The 23,429-nt window shown below is 35.3% G+C and overlaps 1 protein-coding gene across 1 annotated transcript; it reads right to left on the reverse strand.

Annotated features, from left to right (window-relative positions):
- Positions 1-5,692: 5,692 nt before the first annotated feature.
- On the reverse strand, positions 5,693-23,242 carry LOC127943399 (beta-1,3-N-acetylglucosaminyltransferase manic fringe-like). The gene is made up of 8 exons (XM_052539867.1): positions 22,609-23,242; positions 12,467-12,512; positions 12,283-12,385; positions 11,633-11,786; positions 8,835-8,920; positions 8,114-8,279; positions 7,060-7,145; positions 5,693-6,377 (listed from the first exon to the last, which is right to left on the reverse strand). Exons 1-8 carry the CDS (start codon positions 22,948-22,950, stop codon positions 6,281-6,283), a joined length of 1,080 nt encoding a protein of 359 aa, XP_052395827.1. The 5' UTR covers positions 22,951-23,242; the 3' UTR covers positions 5,693-6,280.
- Positions 23,243-23,429: the final 187 nt, after the last annotated feature.

Below are 23,429 nucleotides of genomic sequence, written 5' to 3' on the forward strand. Positions count from 1 at the left end.
CAGTACACAGTTAATTGCTGATTTTGATGTTTTTAAATAAATTTTGGGTTTGTATGTTTTATTGTAATGGTTTTTTATTGTTATGGTTTAATGTAATGTATTTTTTTTTTTTTTTTTTTCGGACCCCAGGAAGAAGGGATCCAAATAAACAAACAATACAGGTTGGTAACATCATGGAGGTGACAAAATTGACCCTTTGCAGGAAGTTTGATTGACAGGCGATCTGACCAATCAATGCTGGATCTGCCATTTATCTCTGACAAACAAAGCAAAAAGCAGAGTAGATTGACATCAGTGGACTTGAACTTAAAAAATGGTGTTTACTGAAATGTTTTCCGCGGTTGAAACAAGATACCTTCTGATGTTAATTTATGTTTATTTCATGCTATGACAAGTAAAGAGGAAGAAATGATGGGGTCACATCCTGCTTGAACTGAGGTGCTACAGCTATCTGTCACGACACATTAAAGAGCCACAGAAGGTCTCCATGAATTTCTTCTAAAAAAAGACTAAATTTAAAAGAAGAGTACCTAAAGTAACCTACTCTGTCTTGTCTGTTGGAGCATTGTCAGTGTCCTCTTTGCTCTGAGATGTATTTTTCACTGCAAGAGTACATGATGTGTGGCTTGTCTGACTTAGCAACAGTAGGGTGGGCGGGTCTTTGCAAAATGTCAATTTCCCCTCCAAACAATTCTGTAAAATTGATTCACAGAACTCACACATAACCACATTAACTCATTACGAACACTATATTGTGCAAACACAGTCAAGTGCTCATAATGCAGCATCCTGACATCTCCTTTGGTAGATCCTTGCTTAGTCATTGGCCTGTTTCAATCTATGAAATATAAAAGCTTTAAAATATCTCAATTTACAGCAGTAAAATGGCCAGCAAATGTGGTTTCATGTCTCTTTAAGTGTCTTTGACCCACACGAGGGCCATCCATCTCAAGCAGCATGTGTTTTGACAGATCTGGTGATGTCACACCTGGGGAACGAGGTGCTGATGGTGATTCAGTGTGTTGGAGGTCAGATTTTTTACTGATGTTTTATGTCAGCCGGTCAGCGGGGTTAAAAGCTTTGTCAACTAAAAGAATTACGGTGTGCTAACCGGCCATCCCAAACGTACCTTTGAATCAAGACGTCACATTTTCCAGAAGAAGGCCAAAAGGAAAGAGCAGATTCCTGACACTTAAGCAAAATGCTTCTGACAGGTCTGTAAACACATTACTTGTAGTGTCATGGTCCATTAGCAGGAAGCAAGGACTCCAGATGTGGATCCTCTTTGTTCCAAGTGGCCTAGTTTGGCTGCTCCTGCGACTTGAAATCCATCTACATATTGTTACATTTTTAACAAATACTTGAATTTAATGTTATCATTACATTTTCAATGATGATGTACTGCACCCTGGTGGTTAGGAGAAGTACCGCAAGCACCATACTGTGAGTGACTCACTGTTTTGTTTTATGATGATGGGATCTCCCCTTCACCCTCTCTCACCATCTGTCTGGGAATTCTCCCTAACTGAAATTCACCTAAACTGCTTCCCTCCCTCTTTTCCCCCTTCAGTCTCATTTTCTGTAGTTGCAAGTCTGCAATTCAACTTTCACTATTAGTCTACAATGACAAAAATGAATGGCCACCAAATAGATAAAACTCTTGTCGCCCAGCAATCATTTGTCAACGACTGACACAATTTACCCCAAAGCACTGTGACCTAATTTAAAGCTATTCTAAATAATTTTCAGTAATTGAAATCAAGTTAATATAATAAACTAAAGGTATTAGATGAAAAACTTAACAGCAGGTTAGAAATGTTAACGGAACTAAATAATGCTTAAGACGAAGCATTAAAATTACTTAAAACAAAACTGAATATATTGACATATGTAAGATATTAATCTAGTATTTGGTGACTTGTGGAACCCCACAAACGTAACAAAAAAGTTGTTAGCAAACTCCGTAAGTTTTAGTCCAAAGCAATAATAACTAGCATATCTGGCAAAAGGAAAGTGCTCTCTGGGTCAAAACGACTGGAACATAACATGAGGGCTATTACAAAATATTGTATCTTGTTCATAGTCCTAAAACAGCAATGTTTGATTTTTTTGTTCCCTCTGTCCTCACAAGGTCATTTCAACCTGACCTAAGCTCTCAAGTTAATGTGTAAGGGTCAAATCCTGAGCTTACAGGTCTAAATCACAGTATTGACCCTTTGGGGACAGGGACACAGAAAAAGACAGCCTGACATGAACTGAGTCATTGTGAGTCCTTTTGAAGAGACAGAAGAACATACAATCAGACAGACATTTGTTTGTGCGATGTCCATGGCAAAAATCAGTGCGTATGGTCTCACTGAGTTGTTTTTTGTTTTGTTTCTGAGGCAAGGACATGCCTAAGATTTCTTTTTCAAAGGACTTTTTTTACATCACGTTTGGTCCCAAATTAATTGAAACAAGGTTTAGAAGGTGAGTGCTGAAGAAATCACCCCTGCTTCTTCTGTCTGGCTTGAGAAAACAGAAAAAGTCCCATTTCAGGCGACTAAAAAGTGAAGGTGATTGGCAGCCCTGTTATTTCTGTCTCTGTGGAGAGCTATTCTGTTCTCTAGAAGAGCACAAAAGGCCTTTGGGTGGGTTTATAGAGGCGATACGGTCATGTTTTTATGTCAAGGTCCCAATGTGAGCTTTCCTTTAAAAAATGTGCTAAAAAGTCTCAATGGAGGGTTATACATTCAGCTGAAAATGTCATGAAAATGTCATTAATGGGTTAAAGAAAATCTTGACATCTAGGACAGACTGATCTGCAGTCTGTCATTATATTTATTGGGCCTCATCTATTACACATGAGCAGAACAAATTTGCATGAATTGATTGTAAATTGTTGTAATTAAACAACATTAATTTAAACAAAATTAGTTTTATGAATTATGCAGAAATCTCTTTAGCATGTTTCACGAATGAGGTGCAATGTGCACATTTCTAAAGGATTTGGCATCAAGACATGTTTTTCTTGTGTTATTGCTTCACTGATTTTTATTTTATTTTGCATTAGAAACATACAACAAATATTTATCAATTAAATACAAAGAAAATACTCAATTAAATTACAATTTTAAGATCTTGATTAAATAAAACGGTAAACCTAAAAATAATTTATAAATAATGTTCAAATATTTATAAATTAAATGCATGCACTAAATTATATTTTTATATATAAGAAAAAATATATATTTTTAATATTTAAATAACAATTTAATTTTTAACTTATTTTTCATTCATTAAAAGTCTCAGATTAAAATATTTTATACATTTAATATTACTTTAAATATTTATAAACTAAAAATACATGTAATAAAGAATATTATAACTAATATAAATTATAATTTAAAAAAATCACATTAAAGTTATAGTATATTTATATATCAATCAATATCTATTTTTTTTTTCTGTTAATGAAAAAAAAACAACAACACAAAGTCACATGAAAGACTCACTTAACCCAGCACAAATTTCCTGAGGATGTCCAGATTTTTAAGATATGCTTTCACATTGCAAAAAAATAAATAAATAAATAAAAATTGTTTTCTTGCATTCTTATAGAAAGGTCTGGTTAGCAGGCAGTGTTTGTCTCTGGGTTTGTGAGTTTGAGAGGAGGGCGATTCCATGGAGATGAACCCTCAGCGGGCTCTCAGAGTGAGGGCCACTCCACCACTCTCTACACTGCCTCTCTCTGCCCCCTCCATTATCAACATCAACTGATGGCTGCTACGCCACAAACGGCCCCTCAGAAAAAAGGAGAAAATACTTTCAGTGAGACACATGCTGCGAGAGCTTATGTATTCATTGAGATTGTTTTGATTTACCTATTGATTTTTTTGTAGGGGGCTTCTGGGGTTCATGGCTACAGGTTCAAAGCACAATGCTATTGATTCCCAAGAATTACAGCACCACACAGTTTATCCATGTGATCTGTGGCATTTCTTGGGTGCTTTTAATACAACCAGCCTCAGAACAAGGTACCAGACTTTTTCAAGCAAATATATCGAAAAACATATGACCAACATAATCACTTTAATATCTTAACAGTTTCTCCGACTGTGCCCAGATTTGTCAAATTTGTCACATTTTTGAGATTCTTCCGAAACTCTAGAAGAGATACATTAGATTTTTAGGTTCGGTTTTGTCAAGAGAAAGTTCCAGCTGATTTGTCGCTGTGACAAATTTGACAAAACTTAGCCCAAATTTGTCAAAATATCAAAGTCTGCAAAAACCAGAGACTTTACCTCCTAAGGATTTTCAAATTAAGACAAACTTTATACTTCAATGAAACAGTATTGAAATCTCATGAGTTCTGAAAGAGCAAGTCAACATGTTCTTCAAATTTCAGTTGTACCATAAGCACTAGTAAAAGACAAGGATGACTTATTATTAGTATAATTGGAAAATATGGAAATGCAAAAAAGAAAGATCATATCATTTAAATGAGTGCTGAAAACATACTTTACAGTCTAAATAATATCTTCATAATATAGGACTACAAGAAGGGCGTTCATTGACCAACACAACACATCAAAACACTGTAGCAACTGAACCCACCTGCACACATACAAGCTTGTCAGCACTTATTATATTTGCGATAAAATGGCCAATTTAAAGGGGCATTTAAAGTGTGACATATGGTACCATGGTGCATTATAAACATCTCTGTGAAAAAGTGAAAGTGTAAAAGTGACGTGACATACAGCCAAGCATGGTGACCCTTACTCAGAATTCGTGCTCTGCATTTAACCCTTCCAAAGTGCACACACACACACACACACACACACACACACACACACCATGAACACACCAAGAACCCACAACCTTAGGGATAGTAGAGTCAAACTCTCTAACCTCTAGGCCACATCGTCCCCCGACTACAAGATAAATAGACCATGTGACAGCTTTTATTATCTCCAGGTGCTTTTATAGCCATACAGATCAGCTTCTGAGCAGATGGCAGAAAATGAGATTGCGAATCTTCTCTGGTTGGTTTGATTTGGTCTACTGAATGTCACAGGTGGCCATTACAACTAATGTGGCTGAAAGAAAACTTTCCAAATTTGTGTTGTAAAGCAAGGAAAGGGCCCGTTTAATGCTATACTGCAATATTTTGGGGCAGAAAGTTCATCTAAATGTATAGATGGAATCTCCAAAAGTCAGTCAAACTTATTAAAATGCTAAGTAACCTTAAATCAGTTTTTCAAAGGTTCCTCCACATGATAAAAGTGCATTCAAAAGCACATCACAGGCCTTTCAACCCTAAACAAGTTAAGCCAAGTAAAAACTCAACTAATTCTACATATAAACACATACAGGCAAATATTTCAAAGGTTTTTGAAGTACATCAAAGGGGAATCAGCCACCAGCAGACATAACACAAAGAATCAAATCCACTCAGGGAAAGATGTTATGGTCGCTTAGGCCTTGTAATGTATAATCTGGAATTGTGCTAGCTTGTTTGGTGTACTAAACTCTTTACTGACGCCTCCCACTTGATTGCTTGATTCATTTGATTGGCAGGTGGTCTTAAAAGGCCAGTACCCACTGTCTATCAAAGCCTTAAAGGGCCAGTCCATGATTATTCCTACCTGTCTAATGTAGGAAACACACAACCACAATAAATATATTTGAGTTCAGAAATAATTCAGAATCATGATACAGGAAAATAATCTTTATTTATCTAAAACTGTATGAAAATGTATTTCAAAACATATCTTAGAGGATATCCACTTATCTTAAGTGTTTTTATATAAAACATACACAGTACAAATGTATTACAGTAATCAAAATACATACAGTGCAAATACAAGTGATAACAAAAAGAAACAAATGAGATTACCCTGTTTTGAAATCTTTAAATTTAAAAAAATGTTCAAAACAAATTAATTCATCAAATGAACTGATTTTAAAACATTTTTACACTTACAAACAAATATACAGTGCATTGACAGAGATTTGTTGTTGTGTTATTTAATAATCACAAATATATTTAGGATTCAAGGAATCAAATGGTCATATAATAAACAAAATGTGCAGCGTGTAGACAGAAGTTACACTTCCAATTTCAATAACAATAAAATGGCTCAGTTAAATGTTGAGGATTCTCAGTTTCCTCATTTGACCAAAATGCAGTGCTTTCGGCTTTTGTTTGCTCCTTGTCACACAAATGCTTTGTAAGGACACTTATGCACTGAAATTCTCACATTATGCATGATTATTGTCCATTTAGCCCACTGCATCATGGGAGAACATGTTGATTCCATGACAAGGCGCTTTTGAGGGCTACAGGGCACCAACTTGTTGTAGAGTACAGAAGACAATGGACTGTCCTGAACCTGAAAAAAACAGAACAACATTAGCTAAAAACATTTTAAATGCATCATAGTCACACTCTATGATGAGTTTTTAAAATGTAGATTGAACAAATGCTTTAAAAAAGAAAAGTATTAGTTTGTTTGATGGCTTTGCTACAAGCTTTGGTTGAAGTTTGAGCAGGAACCAAACTTAACTGGGTCTCAAAAATAAGTATGCGATATCTCGAGGAAAACACAAAATCTTTTTACCTGTGAAGAGTTTGGCAGTACAGACTAATTTATTCAGATTAAGCCGATTAAGATATACGAGGAAGTGCTTATAAACTGCCCGTAAGAAATGTCTGCTCACAAAGTGTGTAAGCATGGATTTGTGGTGGTAACAGAAAAGGCTTGGATGTTTAATGCTAACACAGGCAGAAAGGTGTGCGAAAAGATATCACACTCACCGTGGTAAGCATATTTTACAGATGAACATAAAAATATTAGCATGAAATTAGATTTCAGAAACTTTGGTAAAGTGATAACATGCTTTTACATCAGTAAAATTGGTTATATCTAACTTAAAATTCACTTTGTCTGATAGTTTGTCTTGAATGAACAAAGTAACGTGGAGTTAGCGGGTGTGTATGTCATCTTTTAGTCACATATAACAAATCTGTTTCTACAGGGCCTGTGGGTGTGTGAAGGTGTGTGCATGACTAACCTGGACGGATCTTCATCTTTGGTAAAAACTCCTTTTAGCTCAACACTGTTCATTTTATTCTCAAACCATCCATAGCTGAGAGTCACCTTTAGATTTAGGGGTAGAGAAACAAACAAGAAGAACAGATAGCATGCTGTTAGAATTAAGTAGTCTGATTTTAAATAAAAAATAAATCGAATTTTGGTCCAAAATGTGTTTTGGCAACTAAAATATTAGTTTTCTGTTCTTTAAGGTAAAATATTAGCATCTAGCATCTTAAAATGTTAGCATCCAGTCCTTTTTGGTAAAATTTTACCATCTAGTTCTGTTGTTGTTGTTTTGTTGTTATCTGTTTGTTTGTTTGTTTGTTTTCTGGTAATATATTAGCATCCAATTCTTTGAGGTGAAATATTAGCATTCAGTTCTTTGAGGTAAGATATTAGCATCCAGTCCTTTGTGGTAAAATATTAGCATCCAGTTTTTGAAAGTGAAATATTAGCCTTCAGTTCTTTGGGGTAAAATATTAGCATCCAGTTCTTTGACAAAATATTAGGCTGCAGTTCTTAAAGATATAATTTTAGTATCTAGTTCTTTGAGCTTAAATATTAATATCCAGTTTTGTAGCAAACCCTGGGGGGAAAAAAAGGTCTGAAAAAATGTTTAATAGCTTTGTCAGTGCTAAAGTTGCTATTTTTGTTAAGTTGTTGTGAATGCTTTCCTGAGAGATTGTTAGCATTTTGTTTGGTGGATGCTAAGGTATTCTACAGTAGATGTTTCAAGGACATTGCTAGTTGGTTGCTAGGGTAGTCTAAGTGATTGTTTCTGAAAATACTTCTGATCACTTCTTTTCAACAATTAGCATGATTCGAGCTGTGGTAAAGTTGCTGTATGCTAAGGTGTTGTCAATGCTAAAGTTTTACAGGAGAATTCTTACTAGCCTAAGTCAAAGTATACTTTTGTCAAAATTCAAAAGACTGCTATCATTAATTTCCATACCAATTCTTTCTTTCTTTATTTCTTTCTTTCTTTCTTTCTTAAATAAGCAATGCTAACAACCACCACTAAAAAATCTCACCTGTTTTGGGATATCGCTAGGGACAAGAAGAAGTAGGTTTTCCAGATGAGAATGGAACATGTTGCTATGGACCATTGAGATTCCCAGACGCCTCTCAACTATAAAGCCCACTGTACAGTCATCAGGTAACATGATTATAGCGGAGGTCTGCTCGAACCTGGGACCACTGCGAATAAAGACATGCAAATAACACATATAATCTCAGTTAAAACTCATTAGCTGCATCTCATTTTGGAGGTTACGTTTGCCGGAGTTTGCTTTTGAAGGCTGTGTACATCATCTGATCAGTCTCATTTAGGAAAACTTACCATTAAATTGTAAAGTATAAAAGAAATTACAGTATTTTACACCTCACAAGGAATAAAAGTTGATTTTATTACAGTTACTTTTCTTAAATAAGACATCATTGACTATGTCTTGTTAAAATTTGCACATAAACTGATCACCACTTATAAGCTATTACTAAATATTGTAGAAACTTAATTTTCTGTAAAGTTGCTTTGCAATGATTTATATCGTAATAAGCGCTATACAAATAAACTTGAATTGAATTGAATGTACGCAGATTCCAAAAGTGACCTACGGAGGACACAGCCTCCAAAATAAGATACAGCAATTGCTGTCTAGGAGAAACAACTGGGGTACCTTTTGTGGTAAAGGCACAAGTACTAACATAAGCATGAAATGGTTTCAGAATCAAAGTCAAACACACACGCCTCACCTTGCCCAGGGTGCCATCTTCTCTGCCAGCTTCCTGCTCAGACAGAAACCAGCCCCTCCTGTAGCGAACCAGAAATGGACATCCCTCTGAAACAAAACAGAAGAAAAGTCAACCAGTCAGCTTCCACATCAGCCTAAGGATGTGGCTCTATATGGCACAGAAACCCTTTGCACATACATGAAAACTTAAATAGCTCACATTTTCATATGCTACATTTCCTTATGATCAAAGAATCGATTTTCTAAAACAATCTGAAGCTCTAGTGGTGCAATCGGTCAGTGTGTGATGGTTGTAAAGCAGAACATGTGGAGACTCGCTGAGGTTTTGAGTAAAAGCCTCACCTAAAGAAAGTATTTAAGCAAAAACTCTTGCTGATGAATCTCAAAGCAGTTTCCTCAGAAAACATTGTGCAAATGGTATAAATTTTCAAAACATCTGAAACAAAAACTAATTATATGGCAAAATTATATTATATTATGTACCGTAATTATATAATTTTATATATTTGAACTATATATAATATTACTTTATAATATTAATATTCATATAGTAAAGTGAGTGTTTCATTGACAGTCACTTGTTTTGTTCCTGAATGATTTAGTGTTTATGAAAGAATTGGTTGAATAAATGATTCATTCGCTCATTCATAAAAAACAGTCACTTTTTTCTGTTCCTGCATGATTTTTTTTTTTTTTTTTTTTTTACGAATCTGATGAATAAATGATTAATATAAATTATTACTGTTTGGTTCCTTAATTATTTAGAATTTTAATCGTGAATGATTCAATGATTCACTTATAAAATCGCCTTCTTAAATTCCTGAATGAATCTGTGCTTTCGAAATAATTGACTGGATAAATGATTAATTTACTTAATCACAGATAGAAACTTGTCATCATCCACTGGAGTAATGTAATATAAAAAGAGAATCAACTACTAATGCAAAAAAAAATAAAAAAATTCTACTTCCTTCAATTCAGATTTCCACTTATTTAAACCTTCTCTCTATATGTAAAATCTCAGTGCATGTCTGCTCTTCATTTCTTAGCTATCCTGAAAGTCTGAGCAGGTCTGATTTCCTGTGGGATTCTGTGGAGCATCATAAGCAACAGGTGCATAAATCGGACCATGTCCAGCTACTCATTGCCCCGTCTGTTTATCCCTCCCTTGATTCCTCTGTGTGGCCATTACCCTCAAGGTAACACACAGCCCTTTTCTGTCCTCTCATCCGTTCGACTGTATTCTCCCCTGTAGGGAGCTGTGGCCTGTCCAGCCAGATGTACAAATGTGGACATTAAAAACACACACAGAGAGAGGCAGATAGGATGGATCAGGTTGGGTACACCAGAACAAAAGAGCAGTTTAGATTCAACAGGGCTTTGAGTGTCCGACTGAGAAAAAGCAGTGATATATACAGAGGAAGATGCTGCAAAATGGATCTGTAGAGAAACACCACAACTAAAAAGAAAAAAAGCATTTTTTTTAAATATATATTTCAATTAAAACACTGTAATATATTATATATTAAACAATATATATATATATATATATATATATATATATATATATATATATATATATATATATATATATATATATATATATATATATATGCTGTAGTATTATATTATTTGTTAAAAATTATTATATATAAAAAAAAAAGTAGCAGGCAGAAAGTGTAGAAAAAAAAATGTAAAATAAAATATAAACATAGATATTTTAAATAAATTGTATAAACATTTTATATAGACATATACTCAATATGTATTAAAATACTTCATTTAAAAATATAGCATTTTTTATTTATAAAGCAAACATCATTTGAATATATACTATATGTGTAATCATAAAATAAAAAATATATACTATTATATTATATATAAAATGTAAACATTCTACATGGACATAAATATGATCAATATGGACATATTTTGTATTTATTAATATGATATATTTTATAATTTATTTTTTCATAAAGTATTATTCACAAAATTTTATATAAACATACTTCATAGATTTATTAAAGAAATATAAAAAAAAATTTTTTTTGAATGAGCTATTTTAAATAGAATTATTGCATCTATATATATATATATATATATATATATATATATATATATATATATATATATATATATATATATATATATATATATATATATATAAACATACTTCATAGCAGTTTAGATTCATATATATATATTCTTTTTTTATGATCTTGTGGACAAATATGAAACAGACATATAGTTTTTGGCAGGTTTTGTGTCCTAATCATCAAACAAACAAACATATATATGAACAACAAAAACTAAAGGACTAAAGAAATGGGTACGGTGGGTATAACTTATCCTCTTTTTTTATATTCTTTCATTCCAGTGAACAGAAGTGAGTCCAGCAGGGCAGCAGAAATGAAAGACAGGTTTCATTTTTATTACCCAGGTGCCTCTGTGACCCAAGAGATCAGTAGAGCAGAGAAACACAGAGCGAGAAAGGATGAGGAAACCTGAACTGAATGGCTTGTCTGTTCCTGCAGACCTCACACAAACACACACTACTGAGGAAACAGCTCCAAAGACAGCATGACTACAAAGACACACACACTCGACATGACTGCCATCACACACTGTACATGACTGGATTAATCCCCCTGTCAAAACTGACAGCTTTTCTCTCCGGCTATACATTAAAAAACTAGACAGAACTTTCCAGATCAGTAAGCAATAAAGCTCAGAAAAATGTTTATTTATATTATATATATATATATATATATATATATATATATAAGTACAACAACTGACTGTCTTATTTCCTTCCAACAGCTCCTGGGCTCTCATTGGCCGATCCAGGCTTGGTTTGCCCACATAGATATCGCTGTCCGCTGGGAAGGCCTCCAGGAGAGATAGAAGAGCTCTAGGGTTCAGGTAGTTATCATCATCAACATGACACAACCACCTGTGGCAAAAAAATAATAATAATCACAATATATATATATATATATATATATATAGAGAGAGCGAGAGAGAGAGAGGGAGAGAGAGATTATACTGTATATGTGTGTGCGTGTGTGTGTGTGTATAGTTTAAATTTTTAACTGTTTAAATGTGAAATATATATATCATTATTAAAGGTGCAGTGTGTAAATTTTCTTTTATAATTGCAACCAACGGCTCAGTCCCCCGCTCACCCCTCCCTTTAGAAAAGCTATGGTTGCTGACTCAGGTAAAGATGTATATTATATTGCATTTCTTTAAATAGATAATTGTAAATATTACACATTGCACCTTTAAAACAGATTATTGTAGGCTCTGGATTTGTCAAATAAAATAAAAAGTACACATACCAATGCATACTATTAGATAAGAGAAAATCTGTGGCTGCATGAAGACATCTTCTTCATCTTCAAAATGAATCGCACCATAAGGTCACATTGTGTTATTGGCCAACTCACTTTTTGTCAGAGGCCATGAAGTGGTCATACTCTGCAGCCATCTTGCAGGATAAAGCTTGATGGCTGTGCTCCGGCGGGCAGTCGGTGACGATGATGTTAAATCCTGGGAGCAAAGACACATGCAGTGAGTGAAGGGCAAAGATTCATACGCTCAGATCAGTCCTGCAGAAGAAAGATGATCTACCTTCAGAGGAAACTTCTTCATCTGGACTGTCTGTGAAGATGTACGTCTGTAAAAGTGAAACAAACACAGATTCATGAGGCAAAACCTGCATATTAATTCTAAAATGGTGTTATACTAGCCTTGTGGTCTTATGAGGACAAGTAACATCCAAACTCCCATCATGCACTGCTGTGAGACAACAGCTGGGGCACCTGTGTTCCTAGCCATTAGAAGTCTGATTTGTAATTGCCAATGTTGTCTCAATGGTGTGTTTTTGTGTAAAGGAGTCTAAAAACTACCGCTCAGATAACTGAGTTGTCTGGAAACATTATCAAACAAGAATATTATAAAATAATTATATAAATAATTGTATGAAGTACATTTGAAGCCACTTAAAATAGCCTGATGAATATTAAATTAACATTCAAATAAAATATATATATACAATGACAATGTTTTTTTGTTTTGTTTTTTACATCAATCTTCACTTACACAGCAACAAATTAATGTAATATTATATATATATATATATATATATATATATATATATATATATATATATAAACATATATAAACTTTTTTTAGATATGTTTTATATCAAACTTTGACATTGTTGAAAACAGTTGTAATATAAAGAATATTCCAACAAAATATTGCATTTTTATAATTTCTTTTTTTAATCTTACAGGTACAATTTGTAAGATATTTGCAGTAAATTATCCAAAAACCACTAGGCTAGTGTTATATATTATGTCCAGCTGATTACTAAGAATATCGCTAATGTTTTCAACTACTAGTAAATCCCCATTCTAAACAGTGACACGGGGCAGTGCAGTCGCTTGTCAATGACGTTAGTTACCCTTTGTTACAGCCTTTACTGACGTAGAAACCATATGACAACAGTGTCGTGGACAAATGCGGAAGTAGTGTCTAGTGTCCAGCAAACCACTAGCTAAGAAAGTGTCTGAGCTGCCGCAAATCACTCAAGAAGAAGAAGATTGTGAAGAACATTGGTGGATTGTGTTACTTATTTATGCAACATAATTACTGTTTACCATCTGCAGCCAAACGACCCAAGAAGAGTTTGGGACAAGAGGAGAGAAAATGTGAGTATCAATATCGGTGTTGCATTTTCTAGATGGAGAGAGCTTCGTGACAAACTTAAACTAGAAAGAGATGCCGATCTCTCTTGTGTGTTACTCGACAGGTGAGTTGTTTTGATTTGAATCTTTACAGAAAACTTATGCTATTATAACGATAAACAAGATTAGTATTATTGGGCATACACGCCAAACGCGGGGCATCGCGTCTCTAGACCCACGCGAGGATGTGTCTGATCCATATTCTGATCACATCTTTGCATTGACTTTGTAATCTATTCGCGCAAATCATTGAACTCGCGTAATGCTCAATTATTGTGTTTGAATGTACAGGAGTGTATATATTTGTTGAACAAGTGAAAATCATTTTCATATCGTCTGATTGATGGCCGTCAGCGGTTGGGTAAAAGACAAGAAATCCCATCATTCCATGCTCCTTCTTATTAGCGTCATCTAATCACGCGATTGTTATTGTTTTGGTAGTGCGCCCTCTAGTGGCAGGCCCTACAACCTGTACCTTTAATTATATATTAAATATTATATATTAGAGTTTTTACTACAATTCTTTATAATTATTAAAAATATATAAATTCAACACATTTTATTTGGACAAAAAAATTTGGTCAAAATTTTTCCTTTTTTGTCGTAATTGTTTTGCCTAGACTGTGTTACACAAAAACGAATAATTACAATTATGAATTACAAAAATGTATTATTATATTATTCAAAACCTAATCATAGGCCTTTAATTATAACAATTATTATCATCATTAAACAGGATATTCATGACTTAATTAGTAGACATAAACATTTACGCATGTAGCGCCATTTATCCATTAAGCGACTGAAAGTAAAACAAAAGCAATTCATCACGAGCCAATAATATTCATAATATACAATGTCAAAGTGTAGAATATATATATAATTTTAAGATAATGAACGTTTTTGGTGTTGCTTGTAACCACAAAGCCGAATTTATATAAATAAAGGTCCCACGGCTAGCAACTGTGGAGCATATTTAGGAGCCATTTCCTGCTAGACAGAGACACATCCTATCTGTGGTCAGCCGCGACCATATTCCTCCACTCATCCGTTTTCTCTGTCTCCCACACACACACACACACACACATACACACACACTTCACCCATGCTAGAGTCTGTATTCCCCATGAGGCAGTGGAGATGTCACTCTGAAAGTTTAGCTTCATTACGATGTCTCCAGATGGTTCACATCATAAGTCTACGTCCCGCTCCCACTGCCGGCCTTGAGTACAAGAGGAATAATCGAAGCACACAGATCAATGCCACGGCCATCAAAGCCAATGGGCTGGAGCGAATGGAAACGGCCCACTCACACCCAAAGCTCCTTCATAAATCATAAGGGTGAATCTTTAGCACTCAATTTGGATAAAGTGAAGCAGCTGGTGACAGCAGCTTCTAAAACACTGTCTGGAGATACACAAAGAGTTAAACGGCACCACAACCGCCCATTAGTGGCGTAATGAAGTGAAACTCGCAGACGAGGCGCCTACATTTTGTCTGCCCAACTTGAGAGGGAAAGAAATAATCACAAATGGGATGAATGGAGTGGGAAAATGGCACAAATTACAAAAGAGAGGCCACATAATGTGATGGCCGATAAAAAGCTGATGAAAAAAAGTTTTCTGATTAAAAAAGTTTTCTGATTAAAATGTCAAAGGCTCATATACACACATCACTGAAAGAAACACAAAATGCGATATTAGTCTGTAAAAGTGCTAAATAACAAAAATTTTACAAAAGGGTCTTTGCTCTGTTTTTTTTTTTCTTCTTCTGACATTTGTTAAAAGTGTCATAGTTGTTCGACACTTTGCTCCTGTTTCCTCAGCTTAAGACTTCCTCTGTTAAGATAGACTTCCGTTTTGTCATTGTTTCGAAACACAGTCTGCGGCTGTCACTTCCTCTTATTGGCACAGAGGCAAGGGCACACAAACAGAAGCACCAAAACTGACGAACACAAACAACCTCCTGTGCTTACAAACCCGCTGTTGGAACTTGAAAAGTAATTTGAACAAATCCCTAACTGTAAGCATTAAACATTGGGAAATAACTCTCATAGTTTCCAAATGAAGCTTACTTTCCAAAAGATATGAAATGTATGACTTTTACCTGGCAGACTAAATCAAATGAACCAAAAAAATTAAGCTCAAAGACTTGCACTGAATGAGAAACTGAAACATATCAACAGACTCTCACAAAGACACCCTGAACACCCTAGCAACCTCTGAACAATGTCCTAGTACCACTTAGCAACAACCTATGCTAGAAATTCCCTACAAAAACAAAATGACAAATTTAGAAACAAGTTTAGAAACTCCAAATTCTATGTTTATATCTCACAATTCCGAGAAAAAATTGTGAGATAAAAAGTAGCAATTTTTATTCTGTGTTGGAAACAACTTAAAAAAAAAAATTTAAACTCAGAATTTTGGGGTTTATATCTCACAATTCTGACTTATTTTCTTAGAATTGCAAGTTTATGGAGTATCTTGCAATTCTAAACACATACTTTTCTGATAATGTGTTGTCAATTTCTGTATAAAGATGCATCTCAATAAATTAGATACTATGGAAAAGTTAATTTCAGTAATTAAACTCAAATTATGAAACTTGTGTATTAAATAAATTCAATGCACACAGACTAAAGTGGTTTAAAGGTCCCCTTCTTCGTGATTCCATGTTTTAAACTTTAGTTAGTGTGTAATGTTGTTGTTAGAGTATAAATAATATCTGTAAAATTCTAAAGCTCAAAGTTCAATGCCAAGCGAGATATTTGATTTAACAGAATCCGCCTACAAAAAACGACCTGTTTGGACTACAGTCCTCTAGTTCCTGCAGTAATAACATCACTAAAACAGTTTTTTTGACTAACCACCGCCCACATGAATTCACAAATAGGGGGCGTGGCCTTGTTGCGCTCCGACGGAGAGGAAGGAAGAGCTGTTTGTGTTGGTCGCCATGTTGTTGAAACGTTGTTTTTTTTCATCTCTGAGTCCAATCATCTTTGTTTGGGCTTCCCAGGAACGCTGTACTTTAAGATTAATGGTTACAATTTATGTTTAACTCGGTTCCTGAAAATTATAATGCACATTTAAAACTATGTGCAGCTCATTTTGCTGAGGACAACTTTCTCAATCTCAATCAGTTTAATGCCGGATTCTTGAAAGATGGAGCAGTTCCCTCTTTGTCTGGAGAAGGCGTTGTTTATGGACCACAACCGGTAAGTGTATTTTATTATTTAAGTTGGTGCGTTTAACAGTTTCTGTAACTTATTACACAAAGGGCAACGCTGTTTAGCTTTGTTAACTAGATGGTAGGGCTCTGCAAAAACGAATGCGGTTTTCATGAGCATCTCGTCAGTAAAAATGCTCCTCAAAAATACATCTCCAGCACGTGCGTTCTAGCCCAATCGCGTTACCAGGAGGGCAGCCTGCTCTCGGCTGCTGTCGAATCACAGCACAGGAACCGCTGGCCCAATCAGAACCCGTTATGTATTTCTGAAGGAGAGGCTTCATAGAACAAGGAAGACATCAGCCCGTTTTTGTGACCGTGAAAACAGCAGTATACAGATAGGTGAATTGTGTGAAAAATACTGTGTTTTTTTATACGCGAAACATGAACACGTTATATTGCACATTGTAAACACAATCAAAGTTTCAAAAAAGCGCGTAAAACGGGACCTTCAAGTCTTTGGTTCTTTTAATTGTGATGATTTTTGGCTCACGTTTATCTCAACAAATAAAAATATGGTGACATGCCAATCAGCTAATCAACTCAAAACACCTGCAAATGTTTCCTGAGCCTTCAAAATGGTCTCTCAGTTTGGTTCACTAGGCTTCACAATCATGGGGAAGACTGCTGATCTGACAGCTGTCCAGAAGACAATCACTGACATCCTTCACAAGGAGGGTAAGCCACACACATTCTTTGCCAAAGAATCTGGCTATTCACAGAGTGCTGTATCCAAGCATGTTAACAGAAAGTTGAGTGGAAGGAAAAAGTGTGGAAGAAAAAGATAGAACCGCAGAGAGAACCGCAGCCTTATGAAGATTGTCAACCAAAATTGATTCAAGAATCTGAGCGAACTTCACAAGGACTGGACTGGGTCTGGGGTCAAGGCATACAGCCATGTCAAGGAATTTGGCTACAGTTGTCGTATTCCTCTTGTTAAGCCACTTCTGAACCACAGACACATCAGAGGCGTCTTACCTGGGCTAAGGAGAAGAAGAACTGGACTGTTGCCAAATGGTCCAAAGTCCTCTTTTCAGATGAGAGCAAGTTTTGTATTTCATTTGGAAACCAAGGTCCAAGAGTCTGGAGGAAAGGTGGAGAAGCTCATAGCCCAAGTTGCTTGAAGTCCAGGGTTAAGTTTCCACAGTCTGTGATGATTTTGGGTGCAATGTAATCTGCTGTTGTTGGTCCGTTGTTTTTTTAAAACCAAAGTCACTGCACCCATTTACCAATAAATTTTGGAGCACTTCATGCTTTCTTCTGCTGACCAGCTTTTTTGAAGATGCTGATTTCATTTTAAAGCAGAATTTGGCACCTGCCCACACTGCCAAAAGCTGGTTAAATGACCATGTTGTTGGTGTGCTTGACTGGCCAGCAAACTCACAAGACCTGAACCCCTCCCTCAAATCTTGCCCTGGAGGTTCAATGCGCTGCAGTGTTTAGCTCCAACCCTGATCAAAGTCACCTGCCTGTGATTTTCTAATGGCATTGATTAGCATGCTCAGATGTGTTTAATTAGGGTTAGAGCCAAACTCTGCAGGAAAGTGGATCTCGATGTCCAGATTTGAGGAACCCTGCCATAGAGAATCTATGGGGTATTGTCAAGAGGAAAATGAGACACAAGAGACCAAAAAATGCAGATGAGCTGAAGGCCACTGTCAAAGCAACCTGGGCTGACATACCACCTCAGCAGTGCCACAAACTGATCATCTCCATGAACTGAGGCAGTAATTAAAGCAAAAGGAGCCCCTACCAAGTATTGAGTAAATGTACTATAAATTAACATACTTTCCAGAAGGCCAAAAATTCACAAAACAATTTTTTTTTATTGGTCTTCTGAAGTATTCTAATTTGTTGAGAGTGAATTGGTGGGTTTTTGTTAAATTTGAGCCAAAATCATCACAATTAAAAGAACCAAAGACTTAAACTACTTCAGTCTGTGTGCATTGATTTTTTTTTTATACACGACTTTCACAATTTGAGCTGAAATACTGAAATAAATTAACTTTTCCCCAACATTCTAATTTATTGAGATGCACCTGTATATTTTATGATTAATTTAATGAACTGTTGCCTGTGCTACAAAACAACGAACAGAGGGCGGGCTGAGAGCCGTGACGAAGATGCTAATCGCCGAGTTTTACATTGTAGGTTAGAGAAATCGAAAACCGAAACGACCATGGAAATGGGAAATGAGACACGGGATGCAATTCGCTCTGTTATGGGAACATTCAACTCTTTTTCAAACTGAAGCCAGAACAAGAAGAGTGTTTAACAACAGGTTTACAGTGGAAATTCAATCATAGATTTGAGTTCGATGCATGATGTCTGTGCTTCGATGCGGCTGTACAGGCGCATAACATACGTCATAACTAAACGTATCTGATTGGCTTACGGGTAACCAATGATTTTAAACTTCAGACAAGCACCCCCTAGAGAGAGAGAAAACACTTCTCTATTATGCCATTCCAGACTCTGTCTACGAAGCAAAGTGAAGTAGCAGAGTCTGGTATTACCAGGCTACCTGAAGACGCAAACTTTTGAAAACAGGTTTCAATGTGTAGGTGATAAAAAATGATATGATACTGATGTTGAATTCATGTTAACTGCGAAAATTTGAATTTGTGAAAACTGTGATGGCACACGCACACAAATAACATGCCTATTGAAATGTCACTTACAAAACAGAAATTACTTTACAAAGTGACATCGCCAACTACTGGCCTCAAATGCATAATACAGCGTTTTTAATCGTTTTCGCAGATCAATGTGAACGGGTGTAATTTTGACTACATTGTAGTCAGTTCCCAAAACTAAAAAAAAAAAAAAAAAACCTTTTCAGTTTTAAGTACAATCATTGTCACGCAAACAAAATACCCTAATGTTTGCAAGCACCTTTCGTCAGAATATTTAAATACTGAGTAATCATATTTAAAATTAGTCATTGTCTCCACGGAAAGAAACGCTGAATCTTCAAACATGAGATGAACACTTCCTCATTACACTCACTATTTGCTCAAAACAGGAGCAATAAAGCAGAAGCGGGGATTTTTTATTTTTTTATTCTTGTTTGAGAGCCAAAATCTGATGCAAAACTTCAACATCAAACAATTCCACTTCAGAATTTTAGAGTGCCACACTGCCGAACATTGGAGTCATTTCTTCCACACACACACAAAAAAAAGTATCAGTAAACCATGCGAGAATAATTTTAGCCCCAAGTGTTTCACACACTTTCTCTTTGATTGTACAAGTATTTGGATCAGCAGTGCCACTATTTCACACTTGTCATCTTATATCTAGAGTGAAGGCTGCTCCTTTGAAAGTGTATGTTCTGAATTGCAGATTGGGAATCTGTTTTGACAAGCCACTCATGCTCAGCAAGTCCAATCACTAACATCTTCTCAAAGTCCTCCTTGTGTTGTTAGCGCCTGCCAAACCGCGAGTGTGTATGTGTGTAAGCATGTGTTAGTATGTCAGTCTGGCTTTGTTCTGCTTCTTAATGTCATGTTACAGCAGGCCACAGTCAAATCTAATAATGTAAAGTTTAAATGGAGGTCCATTAAGGGCGATGGTCAAGGTTTTATTTTATTTTATTATTTTTGCCAAGTATCAATAATAACCAATGTTTATGTATTTCAAGTATCAATAATAACCAATGTTTATGTATTTCTTTCTCTGAATTAATCCTAGGGACCAGGGTTTCACTCATAAATATTTTGTGTCATGCAAGCAACATGAATTTAAGTGACAACCAGGTCCATGTAACACCAGAGTTGGGCCATATTTATGTTTTGGGACATATTTCAGAAAATAAATACATTTTATTTTGCTTAAATAATTGGAAGCTATTTTTGTAACCATTAAGATTTTTGTGTTGTTAATTACTTAACACATAATAATAATACTAATAATAACAATGTTATTATTATTTTCAAAAGAAAACTAGGTAACACTTTAGAATAAGGTTCCATTAGTTAATGTTAGTTAACGTATTAATTAACATGAACAAACAATGAATAATACATTTATTACTCTATTTATTCATCTTCGTTAATGTTAGTTAATGAAAATACAGTTATTCATTGTTAGTTCATGGTAATTCACAGTGCATTTACTAATGTTAACAAGCACAACTTTTGATTTAAATAATGCATTAGTAAATGTTAAAATTAACATGAACTAAGACTTATAAATGCTGTAGAAGGATTGTTCTTGCTTAGTTCATGTTAACGAAAGTAGTTAACTAACATTAACTAATGGAACCTTATTCTAAAGTGTTACCGAAAACTAAAGAATATATATTAAATTTAATATAAAAGTTGTATTGTTTGTGTATAATGTTTATGTTAGAAAAAAAAATTGTATTGTGGTATTATTATTATTATTATTATTTTTATAATTATTATTATTGCTATTAATTTATTTTAATTTAAACTGTGTTATTGCTTAAAAAAATTATTTTTGCATTGTTGTGTGTGTGATTTATTAACATAAAATATTCAAATATTATTTATATTATACAAAATATAGTAATTACTTATTTTATAATAATAATAATAATAATAATAATAATCATCATCATCATATTTATAATTATTATAAAATAAGTAAATACTGTATTTAATATAATATTTAAAAAATGCATGTTTATATATATACTAGCCTATACAAATTGAGGATTGCAAAAAAAAAAAAAAAAAAAAAAACTTTATAATCCGGAAACATTTAAATGCTTAATTGTTATTGCTAAATTATTTCACAATGTCAAAGTTCAAAATATTTGAATATGGTCATAAAACCATGATCATATAATGAATATGATCATATTCATTTTCTTTTTTTTTTTTTTTTTTTTTGGCGGTGAAATGTGACCACGACACGTTGCAGGGCTTTTGCAAACAAATTCACCGAACCGCTGTTGTAACCACACACTTGGTCTGGTCTTTTAGATCTGTCAAATCATACATGGTTTCAGTATCTACACCCTTCAGTCTGAATCCTTTGGTAAAACCCCTGAACATATTTAAACAAAGTATTTAGAGTTTAAAAATGTCTTTAATTCAACACCACACTAATTCATTTGTCTTCAAAGAAAAAAAGTGGAAGGAACATAACCTGGCTTCAGTCAGTCATCTTCATTATAGTTTATCTTTCAAAAGGTCACAGCTGTGAGTTCTGCTTCTTGTGACAAAAAAGAGGACCTAAATGTCCATCTCAACCCTTCGTGACAAGGCTTCTGGTGAATTAGAGAAAACAGGCAGGAAGTGCTCAGTCTACAAGCGGGCATAAGGCAGACGAAACAGGAAGTGGGGCAGATCACTGTGTTTTAATATAGGTGCACCCATTTGTGGGCCAGTCTTTGCGGCACTATGCCAACATTAATCAAATTGGCTCATCCATGCTTGTGAAAAATGACTTTAATTGCAGTGTTTACCAAATAAATACAACCAATCAGTCTTTGGGGGTTGGAGAATTTCATAGGTGCCACTTGTGAGACAGTCATAACAAACCTGATTAGTTTTGGCACCATGCAACTCTGAGGTTTTGCACCTGTGCTTTCACAAATGCGTTTGCACACAACTTCTGTCTGATGCCACAGGATGTGCACACGTCTGCCAGACATCCCGTGACATCAGCAGCAGTTGTAGGGTGAGACTGTTGTCTCAAATAATGATTATGACTCACAAAATGATCAAGGAACCATCATAAACCTCGACTGGTGGTTGATCAGTAAGGATTTTCTTGCATTAATAATTAATTTTGTCTATGTCATATTCAAGGAACACTCACGTGGTCTTTAGTCTTGGAGATCCAGGTCTCCAGGAGAAGAGCAAGGCGGGTATTGTGGAACCGGCCAGTGGTTTTCACTGCAATGAAGATGTCAGTGAGTTCTAAAGGTGGTTGTGGCTTTATCTCCCTCCATTTCTGACGTTTTGGAATTTGTTTGTTATTAACAACATCTCTTTGTTGGGTCACAGCGGTAGTTCTTGATATAGATGGAGTCTTTTCGTGCGCAAAAGACGCGGTGGGGTTCTGGTCATTCCGGGAGCGGAGTTGCAAATCCAGCAAAACCAGGATGAAAAGTGTCAGAGCGAAGACAGGCAGTGCATGAAACAACTTCCTTACGATCATCTTCTAAAATAGATCATTCACTTTTGGCCGCATATTAAACTTGTTGAAGTACAACTGGCGACATTTGAGCGCACACACGCGCGCAAAAAAGGCATGACTGTTTGAAAAATAATAATGAAATACAACAACCAGTAAGTCCCTGGGTGGGTTGGAAGGTGTCGTTTAAATTCATTGTGATTCCGTGAAAGTTCTCATCTGGTAATTCCGCTCGGATCCTGGCTGGTGCCCCATGCGCTCTGTTAAAGCGGAGGATGGATGAACTGTCACTCATTCACCCTCAGGCTTCGCAAACCTTAAACGGCCCGCCCACTTTCCGCAGTGACGCTCCGATGGTGACTGATAAGATAAAGTGTTCGGCTGTAAATGCGCACAGAAACCAAATTTCCTGTTGAAAACTTTATTTGAAGGTAAACTCATGTGCGGTAGGCAACAAAAACGAACGTAATGTTTTTTTTTAAGGTGCATCCGCATCCGTACTG

The sequence above is a fragment of the Carassius gibelio genome, chromosome A22, assembly GCF_023724105.1.
Source record: "Carassius gibelio isolate Cgi1373 ecotype wild population from Czech Republic chromosome A22, carGib1.2-hapl.c, whole genome shotgun sequence".
NCBI lineage: Eukaryota > Metazoa > Chordata > Actinopteri > Cypriniformes > Cyprinidae > Carassius > Carassius gibelio.